This window comes from Chelon labrosus (genome assembly GCF_963514085.1).
Source record: "Chelon labrosus genome assembly, chromosome: 12".
In the NCBI taxonomy this organism is placed as follows: domain Eukaryota; kingdom Metazoa; phylum Chordata; class Actinopteri; order Mugiliformes; family Mugilidae; genus Chelon; species Chelon labrosus.
Genome location: NC_140345.1, coordinates 22,642,772 through 22,660,259, shown reverse-complemented (window position 1 = coordinate 22,660,259; position 17,488 = coordinate 22,642,772). Strand labels below are relative to the sequence as shown.

General features: G+C 40.4%; 2 protein-coding genes across 4 annotated transcripts; one reads left to right on the top strand and one right to left on the bottom strand.

The window, feature by feature from the left end:
- Positions 1 to 3,209: 3,209 nt before the first annotated feature.
- LOC311496380 (Krueppel-like factor 10) lies at positions 3,210 to 5,822 on the top strand. Of its 2 annotated transcripts, XM_084556222.1 has the most exons (4): positions 3,210 to 3,367; positions 3,861 to 4,089; positions 4,221 to 5,100; positions 5,254 to 5,822. In XM_084556222.1, the coding sequence occupies exons 2-4, from the start codon at positions 3,868 to 3,870 to the stop codon at positions 5,502 to 5,504; spliced, it is 1,353 nt and encodes a 450-aa protein (XP_084412348.1). In that variant the 5' UTR covers positions 3,210 to 3,367; positions 3,861 to 3,867; the 3' UTR covers positions 5,505 to 5,822. The 2 variants fall into 2 exon arrangements, with proteins under 2 accessions (XP_084412348.1, XP_084412349.1); XM_084556223.1 differs by lacking the exon at positions 3,210 to 3,367 and having other exon boundaries at positions 3,508 to 4,089.
- A 190-nt stretch (positions 5,823 to 6,012) lies between these two features.
- Positions 6,013 to 13,406, bottom strand: LOC311496379 (antizyme inhibitor 1-like). Of its 2 annotated transcripts, none has more exons than XM_084556220.1 (12): positions 13,176 to 13,406; positions 12,326 to 12,447; positions 10,912 to 11,122; positions 10,556 to 10,729; positions 10,189 to 10,361; positions 9,826 to 9,960; positions 9,618 to 9,699; positions 9,354 to 9,428; positions 8,432 to 8,597; positions 8,159 to 8,274; positions 7,373 to 7,593; positions 6,013 to 7,259 (listed from the first exon to the last, which is right to left on the bottom strand). In XM_084556220.1, the coding sequence occupies exons 3-12, from the start codon at positions 11,011 to 11,013 to the stop codon at positions 7,145 to 7,147; spliced, it is 1,359 nt and encodes a 452-aa protein (XP_084412346.1). In that variant the 5' UTR covers positions 11,014 to 11,122; positions 12,326 to 12,447; positions 13,176 to 13,406; the 3' UTR covers positions 6,013 to 7,144. The 2 variants fall into 2 exon arrangements, with proteins under 2 accessions (XP_084412346.1, XP_084412347.1); XM_084556221.1 differs by having other exon boundaries at positions 6,014 to 7,259; positions 7,373 to 7,590.
- Positions 13,407 to 17,488: the final 4,082 nt, after the last annotated feature.

Below are 17,488 nucleotides of genomic sequence, written 5' to 3'. Positions count from 1 at the left end.
ATAAATCATTCAGTATTTGAACTATGTAAATAAAATTACTTACACAACACATCATCTATAGACATTTAACATTAATACGTCAAAATGTTCGGAAATCTAGGTGCAGAATTAGGAGTTTTTTTGTTCAACGAGTTCAACACAAAGGTTAATGCAGCCAGGGCCATTGCCCCGCACAAATAAATAACCTTGCAACCTTTTTCAAGGAGTGAAGTCAAACAAAACCGCAGGAAAAAATCTGGAGCTATTTTTAGGTGGGTGGGCATGAGTTATCAAATGACCTCTGGTGTGGTTAATGTGTACAACGAGTCAGAGCCAGGAAACTGCCACATCCTCAGAACTAGCTTAGCTGGTCCAGAGGTTTAGGATATGAGCTAATTTGAGCCTGAATTTTTTTGTGAATGTTTCTGAATGTTTCACGCTGTTATAAAAAATCATTGAGTTACACCGCCAATAAGAAACATTAAAAGATCATTTTTTATTCATAGATCATGGGATCAATGACCAACACCTGGCAGTTAGGCCACAAACAGAAGCGTAAGGTATTCCGACAGGGGTAAGTTGATCACTGTCATGGAGAGTAGACTTAAATAACTCCTCTTAGTGCTGGCTGTGGCATATCTTGAAAGGACTAGCCAGGGTAGATCATGAGAAGGTAACTCTGTCTGTTAACACCACGTCAGCCCAGACCCCTGTCACAAACCTGCTGCACCCGCTACACCCAGTCACAGACTGCTGCAGAGCTATAATATATTACATTGGCTTACACGTGTCCAAGGAATAAACAGAAGCAGGGAGCTGTTCCTGTTACTAAACTTCTTTGAACACACATAGAAATGAACACTTCCATAATAGCAAAAAAAAAAAAGAACAGAAAGTGTAGATGGTCTCACATCCCAATCAACTCAGCTTGAAAGTGGCTGATACAGGACGTTTTATCATCTAGGTCAACGCTAGATTCCAGAAAAAACTCAATTTGTACATTGCACAACATAACAGAGATGCTGAAATTCTGCTTTAAAGAACACGACCACAAATCTGGGTCTCCTATGGCGCCATGCCTACAAAACCAGGGCAGCCAATGAACAAAACGTGTTCTTTTTACTGTCATGACAATTGTCTTTGCAGCATTTGGAGTTTGAATGTGGTCTAAATCCTGTTGAAATAGGTAAAAGGACAAAACAGGACAGAAGACATTTTACTAATTTACTTATTTAGTCATTTATTTATTGCATTACAAGTATTAAAAATATTAAAATGTATGGTTTAAAGCTGTGATCAACAGATTAATATGAAAGACATCATTAATAGTGACAGTACAGATTTTAGTGTATTTATTTTTAATATATTTTTTGATCATTGTTTCAGTTTGCATTTCTTTTGGTCAACAAAAACTCCAACTGAAAGCCAATTTTCATGAAACGTAAGGCAGTTTATACTAGAGCATCTGCCATGCCACCTGTATGATGTAATAAGGTTCTGTTTTAAGCCTGTTCTGTAGCCTTCGAAGGGTCAAAGAAAATCAATTAGTGCCGCTTTAAATCAGTTCTGCTCTTGCCAAAGCCATTGATTTTCATAGTACTGCCAAAGTAAAGAATTCACAAAACTGAAGGGCTTTAAATATATATTGTCTTACTTTTTTTATCTCGTGTCCTTTGGACTGTGTGCAGCAACTGTAAATTTACCCACGGTGGGATATAAAAAAAATCTTATCTTATCTTAATTCATAAATTTGATAACGGTTACAATCATTGGAACATGTCAGCCAAAGGACTGCTCCAGAAATTTAACAGCCTTCTGCATTTCCACCGTGATCCTACACTTCCCATAATGCAACTGCTTGTTAAATGCTCTCATTATTTCAGTATGTATCATAATGAGTAAGTCGATCTTTATGTGTTAGGGCTTCTTTGATCATTGAAGTTACTTGATAAAATGAGAAGAAAATGAAATCAACTCGACACATGTGACATACTGATGTATGAATGAAGCTCTGAGTAAATAATTTAAGGCAATAGAAGTATAATACATAACACATTCTTAAAAAACATTGCTTATAAATACTATATAGATATAATTCACACATAAATGTCGAAATATGAGTTATGCATAAAGTTTCTGTAAGTACAGAATGACAAACTGTGCATGTCCTGTATATGAATACGGTATGTGATTTTGGTCAGTGGATTGTCATTTGTGCTTTTCACAAAACACATTTTTGTCCGGCAGCGTCAGTGTGGTTAGGGTCTCATTTTTTTTTTTCTCATCCAGCAAATATGCTTTTGAGGAACATCCCACAGTGCCAGACAGAGTCAAATGCTCTGTGCGTCTGTGTGTGTATTTCTCCATTGTGTGTCCACAGCCGCCCTTTTGTTCTGGTTCTCTGTGCTGTGCAGGAAGGTCTAGACAGCTGACACTTGCCTAATCCACAGGGCTGCCCTGAGGCCATCTCCTGCTGGCTCCTGTTCTTTTTTTTTCGTCCTCAAAAGACAAGGGGCCTGCCCATTAAAAAATAAAAAATCAAGTGAAAAATCATTTATATTGATAGGAAAGACCAGGTCAGCTCGGTAACTGTGGGAAGTTTGTAAGTTTTGCAGTTTCTTTTCTATCTTTCCTTCTTTCTTTTTTTTTTACATGAAATTCTTAAAAAAGAAAAGAAATTCCACTCACACATTAAAATCATTCACAAGAAATGTCTGCATTACAGCCAAAACCACTAACCATAATTTTTGACATGCGCTGTATCCTCAGTGTCATCTTTCTGATGCAATGGCTTGGCAATGACAGTGACAATAGTATTTTGGCGACCTACGCACCAGATGTGAAGATGAAGTTTGTCCTTCTTTGCACTGGAAAGTTTATTTTTAAATATACTGTTATGCACTTACCTGTGTTATAACGTCAATCTATATTAGAGCATCTTATTTTCAGAGATTCAGTGTCATAACTCCAAAATGTGATTAGTCATACCAGAGTTTCTGCCCTGACTGAGGAATAGGGTGAAGTGACTCATTCTGTGTCTGTGTGTATTCGGGGGGGGGTTAGGGGGTTAGGTGGACGAGAATGTTTTTCACACCCCCGTGCTGTTGTGTACCACGCAGGGTCCACGGCGCCGTCAGCCCCCGATCACGCACCGAGCCCCTCTCCTATTGGTCGGCGTCTAGCACACCTTTGCGCCCAATTGGGCCCCGAGTTAGGCCACGCCCACCTTTTCCGCCACCGCATTTTGAAACGTAGAATGGGAGCGAGGCTGAGCGGAAACATGCAATCCTGGTCTCAAATGTTCACACACCAGACCTAAGTAAGGACGAGCTCCGAGTCAGGGGTTAATCCATTTTCCTGAACACTTCACACAACCTCGCGTATAGATGTAAGTAGTTTTATTTCTTCAGCATCACAATTGCCATCTTGGCCTCTGTTGCACTCTGATGACAAGACTTTTTTGTGGATAAAAATATTATGACATTGTGTTTTTTTTATTTATTTATAACTGATAGCCTCATGCTCATAGTCAACCCTTTTATAATATACTTATATCACAGTCTGAGTAACGTATCCCGTGCATCCATCACATATGATGGTTAATGGTGGTCTCTGCCAGGCCAGGCCAGGCTAGGTCAGGTCAGGAAGGGGCGGTTTAGGTGTTGTGTGTCTGCTGCTTTTGTCCCCAGAGAAAGTAGGTGAAAGGGCCCCTGTGCTGAGGAGCAGCTGCAGATCATGCTCATTTCACATGCTCCTTTACATATGCTAAATGGAGACTGATGGCAAAAATCAATAGACTTTAAGACTTGTACTTGAGTGTTTGATCATGTAAATCCATAATGTTGTCTAACACTCATTGATGCCCTTTTTTTTTTCCACAGTTGTAACATGGAAGTTGAAGAACAACACTCAGACGTCCAGGGTGAGAGCCAGCCTGCTCCCATGGGTGCAGGTGACATGGAGGCCGTAGAAGCTCTGATGTCCATGACCAAGCACTGGAAGACGGGGAACTTCAGCCTGAGACAATTCAGACCGCTAACTCCCTCCTCAGAGTGCTCAGAGGACGACTCCGTCCCCGCTGGTTCGCCTGTCCTACAAGACTCTCCTTCAGTAAGTTGGCCTAGATAATGACTTGACCCTTTATCTACCCTTCAATTTACAATAAATGGTTGCCATAGAAAGTTATATTAATTGTTCTGTTATGACAGAATTTACAAATTATTTCTGGGTTTTTCTTCCAGTGCATGACACCGCCTTACAGCCCACCTCTCCTCGAGGTCTTCCATCCACCCTCAGCGCTGAAACTACATCAACATACAGTAGAGACTCCTCTGCACAAACACGCTGCTGTTTCTCAGCCGAGGTACAGATGCACAACAGTAATCCGCCACACTGCAGATGGTCAGCGCTGTTCCTGTGACGTTCATCGCGTCTCGGAGGAAGACGGACTCCCTTGGGTTCATGAAAAAGACTCTAAAACAGATCAGGACTGTGAGGATGGCACAACCACCAGAGCCTCTGAGGAGAGTATTGCACGGAGAGCTTCAGCTGAGATTTTGCCAAATGTGGTTGAATCTAGTCAGACCAAGATGCGTTTTTTAGATAATTTAGATAATTCAGCACCGCAGTCTGTCCTCACTGGTGTCGTATCTCCTGTCTACAACCAGATTCTTCCTGTCTCTTCTGCTTCCCCAACTGTTACGCAAAAGCCTGCCCCAGCCTTTGAGAGTCAGCAGCAACACGTACTGTTTGTGCCATCAGCAGTGCACACACCACTACAGCAGCAGCAGCACAACCAAGAACATGCACCGCCCCAACCAAAAACGGCTTCTCCGGCCCAGGTCGTCTTTGTAGGGGGTCAGTTGGCAAAAGGCCCCGTAATGCTCCTTGTTCCTCAGCCATCTCTTCCCACTTTCTATGTACACCCCGCACCAGTGACCTCTAGTGGTACCAAATTAGCAGCCATCGCCCCCGCACCTGGTCGTGTCATATCAGAGCAAAGACACACCCCGCCGCAGCCAGAAGTGTCCCGTGTACGCAATCATGTTTGTCCCCATGAGGACTGCAGCAAGACCTACTTCAAGAGCTCCCATCTCAAGGCCCACATGAGGACACACACAGGTAAGAGATGAAAGATTTCAACGTTTGAACAGATTTGATACTTAATTCTTTTTTAGATATTTCACAAAGAAACTGAATGAAGATACCATAGCTCTAGATCTTTCCGTATTTCCCGTGTGCTCAAATTCTCCGCTACTCTGTGTCATCCAACAGGTGAGAAACCCTTCAAGTGCAAGTGGGAGGGCTGCGAGAGGCGGTTTGCTCGATCAGATGAGCTGTCTCGCCACCGGCGAACGCACACCGGAGAGAAAAGGTTTGCCTGCCCCATGTGCCTCAGCCGCTTCATGCGTAGCGACCACCTGGCCAAGCATGCCCGGCGACACCTGGCAGCGAGGAAGACACGCTGCTGGACTTTAGGGGTCATCCACAGCATTCAGAGTCACCCGTCAAGAAACTCCTCCTGAGACTGATCAGAAAGGAAAAAAAACTGTGAAAGCAAATGTGAGAGTCTCAGTGCACAGAGGACTGTTCGCCTCATTTGTGTTGATTTATGTTTCCAGTTAGCTGATAACGGGGCTGTTTACATTTAACTTTGAAACACTATGTCACCTTAAACTGAGCGATTTCACAGAAAATATCTAAATATGTAGATAGTATTGTGTAAAATCCTTTTGCAAATTTAAATGTTTTTACATTTCGGTAATATTTGACCAAAGAATGTTGTTTCATGAGAATCTAATTGTTACACAATGTTTTGCACAATGCAGCTTTAGTAGAATCCTTTATTAAACTTACACATAAGCACAGTATTTTCTCTTGTTCATTATTTTGTCCAGATCCTCCGTAGTGTCACATTAAAATGACAATAAGATCAACTGATCAGTTTATGGTACTGCTATCAGTTTTAGCTTTATCTTTAACAGAAGCAAGGATTCGCTGTCCAATATTTACTGTGCTAATAAAACACACACACACACTGATTCACAGTCCAGTCAATGAGCTGTTTAATATTCATTTAAACGCGCACGGCTACAAGTTAATGACAGACAAATGTGTGATAATTTATCATGCCTTAGACACAGATTGGGAGACAACTTCACAGATATGGTACACACTATGCAAGTACACTTGCAAAGTGAGGAGATACTGCAATGTTCTTTGAACATGAACGTTGAAAACATATACCATATAAATATCAGTAGAAATTGAAAGAAAATTAATGGTTTTAACATTATAAATTATGCTTCGATTTATTTTTATTTATTTTTTTTAAATATCCCATTCCATGTCAGCCGATTCATTATCCATCGACACTTTCTGTGTTCTCTCTGCAGCACATGCTGTCAAATAAACCTACTCTGCTATCAATGCATCGTAGTTACCTGCCGTCCCTTCGCTGATCTTGGGAGTAAGCTACTCAGCGCTTTGCACAAACACACATTTGCCAGTTTACTACAATCCAGGCCAGTTGCAGGCTGTAAGAATCTCTTTCTATGAATGGGTGTCAGGGAGACACCGCACACTGATCACACATGCTGCATTTACTCCATCACATGGACGGATAAATGCACCTTCATGCGTGCAGCAATGTTGTGCCGCAAGCTCTTACTTTAAAAGCACTGAGAAGAACGAAAAGATTTTAAATGTAATATTGGAGTCAAACGCTTATCACACAAAATAAACTATACAACCAGTTAAAATCATAAATACATTTCTTGTAGCAAAACTCCCTACAAGAGCTCAGAACTGTGTTTCTTTTAAATACGCTGCCTCACTCAAAGATACACATCTTATTTTACAACACTGGCGACAGCAATGGAGATATAGATAATACATCTGTCAAATATAATCATTTAAAATCCTTATATATCTAGGGTAAAAGTGTAAACTGTAGTTCCATGGGACACTCAAAGCAAACAGAAGAATGCGTCCATCTTGTCAGGAGTCATCCATTTTATTGCATACTATTTAAAATTTACTTGGGTTTTCCAGGTCTAATCGCATACTACAAGCACTATCTGCGCAGTTCGGTTGAGCTCACACTGGTGGAATGTGGACCAAAGGAAGCGAGCAGCAGAAACCAGAAAGGAAAGCCAGATGATTGCTAAGCTGGGACAGACAGTGCAGCCTCTGTTTGGCAGGAATTGAGAAAGTAAGGAACCAGTGAGAAGTTCTTCAGCGTAGCCTCTTGGGTGACACCAGTGTCCTGCATCTCGAACCTGGTGGAGAAACAAATACAAATCACAAAACACAAAAGACAATAAAGGGCACTTTCTTTATAGACTTCTTTGAAACGCTACACTCCAAAATATGCCATCGTTGAGATCCGTACCAGTCTCTAGTGGAGATGACATAGTAGACAGGAGGAGGTGGGGAGTCAGTGGAGGTGCACAGTGGCTGACCCAGACTGTAGGCCCCAGCATGTGAGAACATGAGCCAGTCTCCAATGTTGAGCTCAGGTAACAGACAGTGCTCCACTACTTGGTCCAGTTCATCCCCAGAAGGACCCCACAGGCTGCTGCTGAACACTGGAGCATCCAGGTAGGTGTTCTGCTAACAGAGCATTAAAGATGATTATTTAGTCATTCTACGGGGTGTAAAGTTACGCCACTTATGCTGATTAAGGTGTTTGCTGATATGAATAAAGATGAATTTAATAGGGCTGTCAAAGCTAATGCCTTAATAACAATTTAAAGCAAACTCTTTTTCAATGCTGTTAATCTTTTAAATGTGTGATTAATGCACGCACATTTTCACAGTAACATGACCTTGACCCACACTGTTTGGGAAATCAGGTAGTGATCGAAGCAGAAGTAATACATTGGAAAGCAAGAAGAATCTGAAGTGCGGTCGTCGTAAATGATTCTACGAGAACAAAGTTATCTGCACTGTCGATGTTAACTTAAATGTGAAACGAGCAGGGAGTTGAGATATTTGTTATGAGTGGTGCTACCTTCTTTCCAAGAAGATAGATAGATACTTTATTTATCCCTAGGGATAACTATAGAAACTATAGAAATGTATAGTCAAATATATATAACTGCCTCAACATTTAAACCAAGATAATGCAGAAGCGTAGAAGAAGAAAATGTACCATGGTTGAATCTTTGAAACTCACCTTGTGAACAGATGGAGCAGCAATCAGTGTCTCTGAGAGTTTGCTGGCAAATGATCCGTACACTCCCTCGTTGATGTAGTAATGGTACTCTGGCTCCTCGTTGAGAGACAGGTCATCTGTTCAGAGAGGTGGCGGGCAAAATTAGTTTTATTTTGCAGATTGGGACCCACATATTTGGATAGTTTAGAATAGCTGCTAGAGTGACTCGGTGGCATAACAAATTCCCGGGACAATAATACTCATTACAAGGGAACACAACATCATGCCACTGACCGCTGTCCAGGTCCTGGCGATCACGTGCCACCACTTCCTTGGAGACAATGTTCACAGCCAGGGTGAATGCAGAAGACACAAAGAAGCTTCCAGGCTCAGCAATGATGGAAACTCCAGTGGATGAAGGGAAGTATAGGTCCACCATAGACATCACTGTACTATTGATCTGCAAAAGAGATGACAGCGGCCTTTAAAACTGTCATTTAGACATTGTTTAATTCAATCGCACTGGTTTACATCAGACCTGTGGGGGGTCAGCGTTTTTTTACCTGCACCCACGTGACCTGTTATGAGAGTTAATCTGCACCGGCCGAGCCCCAACCACCACTGTAGGACATCTTGATCATAACTGCGACATTTCTAATCATGTTCATCTTCCATCTCTCCCGACAATATTGTAGTTTTATGTCATAAAGTAGGCTAATGAGCAGTAAATACACCTCGAAATATTATTTAGGTGACTGAGTTAATTCGGGCAAGGAGTTTCTCACAATAATCTCAGAGCAGGAACAAAAAAAAAAAAAGTGGTAGCAGATGAGCTCAGTGCAGCCATGGGAGGTTAATTTCCTTAGTAACAACACAACAGGTTTAGTAAATAAGAGCGACAGATGTAGGTTAGGCAAGGGAATAAGTGGATCTGTATCTTCCAATGACGTGTTTGTGTGTGTAAGAAAGAAAGAGAACAAAAGAACAAAAGAGAGAAAGAAAGAGAAATTAAACATGAACAAAGAGAAGGGAAGAGAAAGTGAAAGGCGGATTAGTAAAGTCTGGCCTAATGCAATATTTCTGTCTATTACAGTCTATTTCATACCATTTCTCTCAACACAAGTTACACAAGTTACACAAGTTACAGAAGTTAAAGCGTACTGCCCGGCATGCCCAAAATTAGTATCATGTAATGAGCAACTAGAAAGACACTGACCAGTTCCAGCTGGGTCTCAGAGCCACCGAATCCACCTCCAATGTCCAAGATTGTCATGTTGAAGCCAATTTCCGCCTGTGGCAGAGAAAAATTTGTAAATATTTATCCAGGGCACAAATTTTTAACAGTATTGTGTCAACCTTGGAGCTGTGCAAAACAACGTACTGTGTGTAATAGAAAGAAATTGTAAATGAGGCATAGCAAATACATACACACTACATAGCAACTACAGATCATGCAGTAACAACAGTTACTATTACTTACTCCCATATCAAAGACACAACGGGCATCAGAAATGGCATGAACATACACCTGCTCATCCTCACAGGCTCCAGAAATATGAGACCTGTGAGAGAAAAAAAGGCAGTCAATTATTGTACTTCAATAAACAGTTCAAATTGTATTCCGTTGCGGGATGGGTTACATATTTTGTTGCACAAGAGTCTTGTACTTGTTTTCCTGCATGTCTCACCTGACCCCCACAACCTGCATGCCCAGCTCCTTTGCACTCTCCAGCAGATGCCTGCAGTCCTTGAGGGAACAGCCAAATGTCATGCTCATCTCATCGTCCAGGTTAGATGCTTCTGTGGATACCTGTAGCAGCAGCCTGAATTAACACAGACAATAAAGAACCTTGGTTACAGTTTTGCTCAGAATCCAGATGAGATTAATTACAAAGTCAGCACACTGAACCACAACTTTTTTACAGAGCTTTTAGTAATTTATGTAACATTAGATGCTGAGTAATGACTGACAAACTACTCAACAATGCTGAAATGGCAGCTCACCAGTCACATGACTACTTACACTAGGACTAATACATATAAATGCTTACTTGGCATTGGGGTGACAGCGAGAAATCTTGCGTAACTCCGCTTCGTTGTCACACACCAGGAGGTCAATGCCGTTCTTAGCAGCGTATTTAATCTGGGAGACCTGTTTGCAAACACCACTGTAGATGATGTCTTCAGAGGGAATAGCATGACTCTGCACCAGCTCAAGTTCAGACTGAAATTTAAAGAAGTAAAGACACAACCTTATTTCATTACTCTACTATATGACAACATTTCATTGTATCATCTCCACCCTGCATGATATATAAATAGTTATTTAACTGAAATTTAAAAACTGGGCATACAAAAAAATTCTATTTAAGAGGGAGGGTCTGTACATCTGAGCTCTAATGTGTTGTTAAAGCACACCTTGTTAGTGCATATGAATCCAGTGCCGAGGGCAGCAAGAACTTCAATCACAGCTGGACTGCTGTTGCATCTGACAGCATAGTAGGGTCGAATTTGGGACATGTGGGTTCGCCAGCGAACATGCTGTCTCATTATGACTCCTAGGTCTGCTACGAAGAATGCGTTCTTCTCAGACTGAGGAAGAAGGAAACGGACATGACTCAGAAAAGAGACACCAATACCATGTGCTCATTAATTCACACTGCAAGATTTCACAAAGGGTTGCATGCACGAATGAATTATAATACAATTACTATCTTGCTTTTTTTTTTATTAGTTTAATAGTTTATACAAATTATTACAATGAAAGTCCTTACCAGTGTTTGTTCAAAGATGTGACTGTCAATCACGTCACAGATGGCTGTGCCTCCTTCCAGTAGGCCAACAGAATACTGCGGTTCATCAGTGATTCCTTTCATCCTCTCAACCGTTTTCTTCGAATCCGACAGGCATAAAGAATGTGGCTAGTCCAAAGTGGTCTCGCTCGCTCCCTCTCGAGTCCCTGGGGTCCTAGGCTTATGCAACAAACTGTACAAAAAAATAGAAAAGTTCCGTCATATTTGGATAATGCATATTCCATGATGTTGCCCAGCTCTTTTCTAGTTTATCTTTTCTAAACCCTCGCCGATATCTGCAATCAAACAAGTCACTTTCAGCGTCCAATCAGGGGCGAGAACGGGTTCCACGTCACAGGGTAGCTTTGTGGAAGAGGCCCATTCTTCTAAAAAGCCGCCGTGAAAACACATAGTCTGGGGCACAGGGTTCAGTTACTTTACCATCAATTACTCCCAACAATCACCATTAAGCCTGGAGCTGGTGACCCGTAAAGATTCTTTCTGATGGCATTAACTTAGGTACAATACTGGCGGGGTCTATGTTACAACTTTACTTTCAGTAATGTTACACAATATGTCAGCGAGCCACAGCAGTCTGGACTGGACCTGATGTGAAATGTCTATGGTTCTGAGAGGTTACATGGGGAGACGAATTATGCGCCTAAAAAAAAACAAACTGCTGTGCTGCACACTGTGGCAAAGCTGATACAAGCAACAGAACCAAGACAGAAAAAAAGGGCTGAATCTCCTTAGTGTCTCCACAGTTTCCTTTTTCACATTGATATTAAAGTAATGCAATTATGAAATGTCCACAGCTGAAACATTAGTAAAAGAAAATATGACATTAGGAGATGGCTCTACCCAATCCTGTCTTTAAAAATCCACCAAGACATTATGTAATTTAGAAAATGTGTCAACTGTGTCACTCATTTCATCAGACTTGTAAAAGATTATGTTACATGACTAGTTAATAAATTATAATCATGACAAAAAAAAAAAAAAAAAAGACAGAAAGTGCACATTTTACATATTAGCTTGAATTCTTTCACTGCAGCGACATCTAAGCAGGAGAGAACTGCTGCAGGTAAAGGCAGACCAGCACACGCCTGGCGTACTGATATTTTATCACAAGTTCTTAAAAAAAGATCTAAAACAGCAGGACTAAAATAACAATAGACAGTTTGTGATTTATCTGGGACAAGCTGCTTGCTAATTTACAAATTTATCCCTTTGTCTAGAGTTCAAATGACGCATTTTGTTACAGTGGATTTATAAATAATGGCACGCAAACATACACACACACAGTAGACATTTATAAAGTTCTTTTTTGAAAATACCCTCAATCCTACAATCAAAGAGGATGCATGAATTTTCTAGTTCTTGCTAATGTGCTCACATGGATGAGTCCTGGGATGAACTCGTCCACTATCAGCTAGGATCCCAAGGTGGCTCGGCGTTGAAGTCAAATGACTCTCGGTAAAGAGCCGCCCCTAGATCTTCTGGGTAATTGTTGTACACCTGCAATGAGGCAGATAAAGACAGGGCACACAAAAAAAAATAAATAAATAAATAAATAATCAATGACAGACAAAACTCTGACGAGGAAATTAACGGTTTCTCTCACTGACCCATGCTCCAGTGTGTATTTATTTAGATTTATGCACCGTTTGTACATCTAATTGACAGGATGGTGGAGGAATCATTACTAAGCATCTTAAAATTCGTTTTTTGAAACTTGATTTCTTTATGTAAAGGCTGTGTTTCAATGTTTGAAATGTCGTGCTATGACTATCAGGAAGCAACTGAGCTGATGCGGTCATTAGTAGCTTAGCAAAATTTGAATAATTTTCGTTGCTATGTTTGTTTTATCTGTACCAGGCCTATTTAGCCATATACAAAGCTGCCTGGTGCCAACTGAAAGCAATAATATACAGTACCTTGGCATAAATTAATGTATTAACTGAAGTTGCCTAGCTTGTTGTTTTGACAGGTCATGTACTATTTCTACTCATTGGTGACGTTAGCATTACGGTATTAGCCTAAGCTACATAGATATTCACAATGTAAATACGATGTTTTGCAAAAACAGTTGCATAATTTCCTAAATAATACTGCCACTCATCGTTATGTTTAACAAAATGTCGTTAGCGTTCGTTCAAATTTACACTAGTTCACCCGGTATACGCAGCTAACAACATGCTAACGTTAATGGGAAGCTAACAACGCGGTTAGCTAGCGTTACTTACGTTTGCTGAAAACCCAAAAGAGGGGACAGAACGCTTTTTCTTTTTAGGCGGAATTTTTAAAATGTGGTGGGGTTACTAAAAGAGAAAACAATAACTGCCATCGGCATTGGGGGTGAGTTCCAGGTTTTGTCGTTGAAGATTAAGGCGACGCCAGCTAGCACGGATCATTCGTTACGACCGAGCGGGACAACAACAGCGGATGTCGGGCTAACGGTTAAAGACGGACGGACAGACTTTAGTGTCAAGCGCATCACAAATTAACACTCACATATCCGGTTTAATTGTCAAAATAAAATCCATATTATTAAACACGTTGCATCTTTTTCTTTAATAATTCAAACAACAACTTTTTGTGTCAAAAAAATATAAAATAATAACCAGTACTACAAGTTTAATAAGTTATATTTTCTTAAAGAATGTTCATTAAAATTACATAATAATTACAAATGATATAAACATTATTTTCCGGTTTGATTCTACTTCAATGATGCTAGTTTGACTGATTTAAGATGGAACTTGCTTGAGAGACGCAATTTTACAACATGGCAGTAGAGGACAAAATGAAAATAGATGAAGCATTTAATAATACAATCATAATTATAACTATAGCCTGCAACAGCGTCAATAATAATAATCTTCATTTTTTATTATTTCTTTCCCCCCCACAAACAATTTCCTGAATTATTACAGAAATATTTTAGGAAATTAAATCACAAATTATTTTTGACTACAAGCTATCATCTGTAAACATGATATCTAATAACTTGCACTGTGTGATAAAAAGTCAAATTGCCCAAGAATTACCTGTGTTATGTCTTCATGGTATTTTCCATGGCTCAGTAATAAGGACAAAATGCTGTCCAACAAAGCTGGCACAAATATCCTTATTTATTTTTTCTTATAAGCAACAGCTGCAAAACATCAGTCCTATGAGCATGCAGTAGATGAATACATGTATTTTGTCTTCAAATTCAAGCTCAAGCAGCACCCTCCTGTCTCCTTGCCTATGTTGTTGTGACTTTGAGAAGTTGCGACTGCCTCTGAAAACGCTGTCTGGGGCAGAGGGTATTTTTTTCCCTCAAGAGGAGCAATTTGCATGTCTTCCTCCTCAACACTGGAGAAGGAGGGTGCCAAGGAAAGCTCAGCTACTGTTAGCCAAACAGAAGGGAAGTGTTTTCTCTGGCGCTGGTTCGACTCAACATCAACGCTCACATCACCCTGGTATTAAGAATAGCTTACCCCAAATAGAAAATATTTCCTATACTGTATGTCTTTTATGCATAGTATTTAGTTTTACATATATTCAGAAACATATGACATTATGCTTGCTTTTGCTGTTTGTGATCATTGCAGTGATCCGTCTACCTCCTACAGTCAAAGTCTCTGTTCAGCAGTTTGCTTTGTGGTCAGCTCAGTCTTCCCAAAGCTCACTGTTTTCAAGGAATTTCTGCAGAGTGACAGGGACATGCAGTACTAACCAACAAAAATTATACCCTTGAAATGCACGTGCAAGCAAACATGTTCTGAATTTACCCTGAGATGTTTTCGAGGATCTGGTGAAGTGCACACAAGGCCACCTAGAAGCCACAGTACTAACCAATAACAAAGCAATATCCCAGATTGACGCGCATCATATTTTGGATTACAAAGCACTTCATAATCTTTTGTTTCTTTCACATAACTGTAAAATTCTACAGCGTGTTAGATGAGCGTTGAGTGCTCCTTGGAGAAAATTAAACAATGCCAGTGTTTGTTTCAGTAATATAACTATTGCTTGGAGTCCATTGTAAAGGCTGGAGAGGCTGCGTCTTTTCCGATGACCGCAACACAAAAGCTGTTCCGTGTTTTGTGCCTGTTTTCTCCGATGCTAAATGAGACTATGTATATATAAGGCTAATCACACATAGCATCTAGAGGGACTTCCAGTAAAGCACCATGTTTGATTTCCATTGTTTGGGTCATAATAGCCATCGTAGCCTCTGGGTATGCGACAGAGGGACATGTGTAACACCCACTGTGAGGGCAAATACTCCAGTGGCTGCATTGTGCAGCAGGAATTCATATTTGCAAACACTGTGAACAGATAACATCAACTCACAGGCTTTAGATAGACCATTTTTAACCCAAAATCACCACAAGTCATCAGGCAAAAATAAACAAATAACATATTCCAATAATGAGAAAATAAAATAATCAAACACTTCCAACAAAATTGATTGCTTTCTATATATTTCATCCATAAAATACTGTTTTAGGTACTGAATGTTCCCAAATTGAGACTGTAGTTCTACAGTGTCTGTTCCTATTAACATTCATCCATTATGTGAACATGGGTAAGTGGCTAAACCCAGTGTATACAGGACTTATGCAAGAGGATCTAGAGTTGTTAAGTCACTCAGAAGTGGTTTCACCTCCTTTTCTTTGCCAAAGAATGTTGCTAAGTAAGGAGGAACTCCAAACAAACATCTCCTCACACTGGCCTGAATGTTAAGCAGGGAAATATAAAGCCAGTGGTTGTAGGAATATAACAAAAAAAAAAAAATGCAAAAGCAATCTCCCTAGAAGAACTGACACAAGAACGTTAGAATATTTCTGAGCTAACAGTAGCCAGCAGATATTTGTGAAATTTTATTGCCAACACAATTAACTGGAAATAGCAGCATTTTTCCTTCCATGCCACCCAAAAGGAACACTCTTTATCTCTGGGCTTTCCCAGGACATGTCATGTGCAACAATCGTATCAAAGAGGTGGAGAGATACAGCGAGATATACCATGATGGTCAAACAATAACACAGTCTAATAAATGATGCACACTTCACCCTCATTTCCTTTTTTTACAAAGATAGACTGGGCAGTAATTAATTATTATACACCCATGACATAACTCTGTGTGCAATACAGTAAAGGTATGTTGTTTCTTAGAAAACCAGACCTTTAAGTAGTTTTCGTGAATTAAACTGAATACAGAAATTTGTTCCCTTACATTTTATGTACGCGTGCAGACATGCGTACCCTGCATGCCCATACACACATAGCAGGTTACGTGTGTGTGTATGTGAACATACCTGGAACCAACAGGTCAGTGTTGTCCAAGCTAGTTTAAAGATTAAACAGGTGACGTGCACATGAGACAGTGTATACAAAGCATTTCGAGAGACCTTCATTCCTGGAACGCATGAGTGATTCAACAACACACAAGTGTGATGCTTCACTGTGTTAGTGCTATCAGTGTTCATATTATTATTATTAGAGTTGTCTAATTGATTGAAAGAAGACTATTTGTGAAGGTAACACGCACATTGCAACAGATTAGCTATTTAATGCTTGTCCTCTAGTCAAATGCTTTTACACTTTTCTGTCGCATGCAGTATACAGTATGTGTGAAGCTCCGAAGGTGGTCTATTGGGGTCCATGCAAGGACACTGATTTGTATGCGTGAGAGGAGATGGAATCAAGCCCATAAAAAGTTATTTATCGGTTTGCTGTTATTGCTAAGAGTACACAGTTCTCTCCCTTACTGAACCTAAGTAGATCACGGACTAGACTCTGAGCAGCACCCTGCCTTCTGCCGACTCCCTGATTGTGGCATGTGTGTGTGTGTCCTGATAACATCCCGACAGACTGGCCTCTGTCCAACCACGGGCAAACTCAACCCTGCTGTTTGATGTCGAGGGTTGGCTCCAGGCAGACCAAGCATTGTGTCCCAAACAATGAACCCCAGACCCACTGAACTATAAACATGTCCCTTTGGGGGCGTTTTCCTCAGTTTCTGCACAGGAGACACCCAAAGTCAGGAAATCTGAGCCGGCTTTTCTAAATTTAGTAACCCCAAAGCCTGAAATGCTGCTGACTTGGCACCCATCGTCGTCTGTCGCATGCTCTAATAAGGTAATAATGCATCTGGAATGCGTGGGGTGGAGGTCTCGCCATTCAGGAAAGTTGAAGCTGCCTTAATAAAATGTTAAAATGCTTTTGTTAATTTCAAATGAAAATGTCAGCTCAATTATGGAAAGTAAAGTCATCATTAATGGCAGTTCCTCAGCTATGCATGTAGATAGGAATAGATAGATAGATAGATAGATAGACAACTTTATTGATCCCTTTGGGAGGTTCCCGCAGGGAAATTGACATCTCCATCGCATACAGCACTGTCAGACATACATGTAGGAAACAGTATAATAAACCCAAATACCAAAACACCCAGTAAAGAATAATAATAATAGTAATAAAAATAAAAAATAAATAAAAATAAATATGTGACGACTGTACATAAATGGTTGTTGCATAAATAGAGAAGTACCAGGTACATTGT

Coding starts and splice junctions, on each gene's coding strand:
- LOC311496380 (XM_084556222.1), top strand. CDS start 3,868: ATGGAAGTTGAAGAACAACACTCAGACGTCCAGGGTGAGAGCCAGCCT. Junction 4,090..4,220: donor TCCTACAAGACTCTCCTTCA/GTAAGTTGGCCT, acceptor TTTTTCTTCCAG/TGCATGACACCGCCTTACAG. Junction 5,101..5,253: donor CCACATGAGGACACACACAG/GTAAGAGATGAA, acceptor GTCATCCAACAG/GTGAGAAACCCTTCAAGTGC.
- LOC311496379 (XM_084556220.1), bottom strand. CDS start 11,013: ATGAAAGGAATCACTGATGAACCGCAGTATTCTGTTGGCCTACTGGAA. Junction 9,961..10,188: donor CGCTGTCACCCCAATGCCAA/GTAAGCATTTAT, acceptor GTGTTAATTCAG/GCTGCTGCTACAGGTATCCA. Junction 9,700..9,825: donor ATGCAGGTTGTGGGGGTCAG/GTGAGACATGCA, acceptor TTTCTCTCACAG/GTCTCATATTTCTGGAGCCT.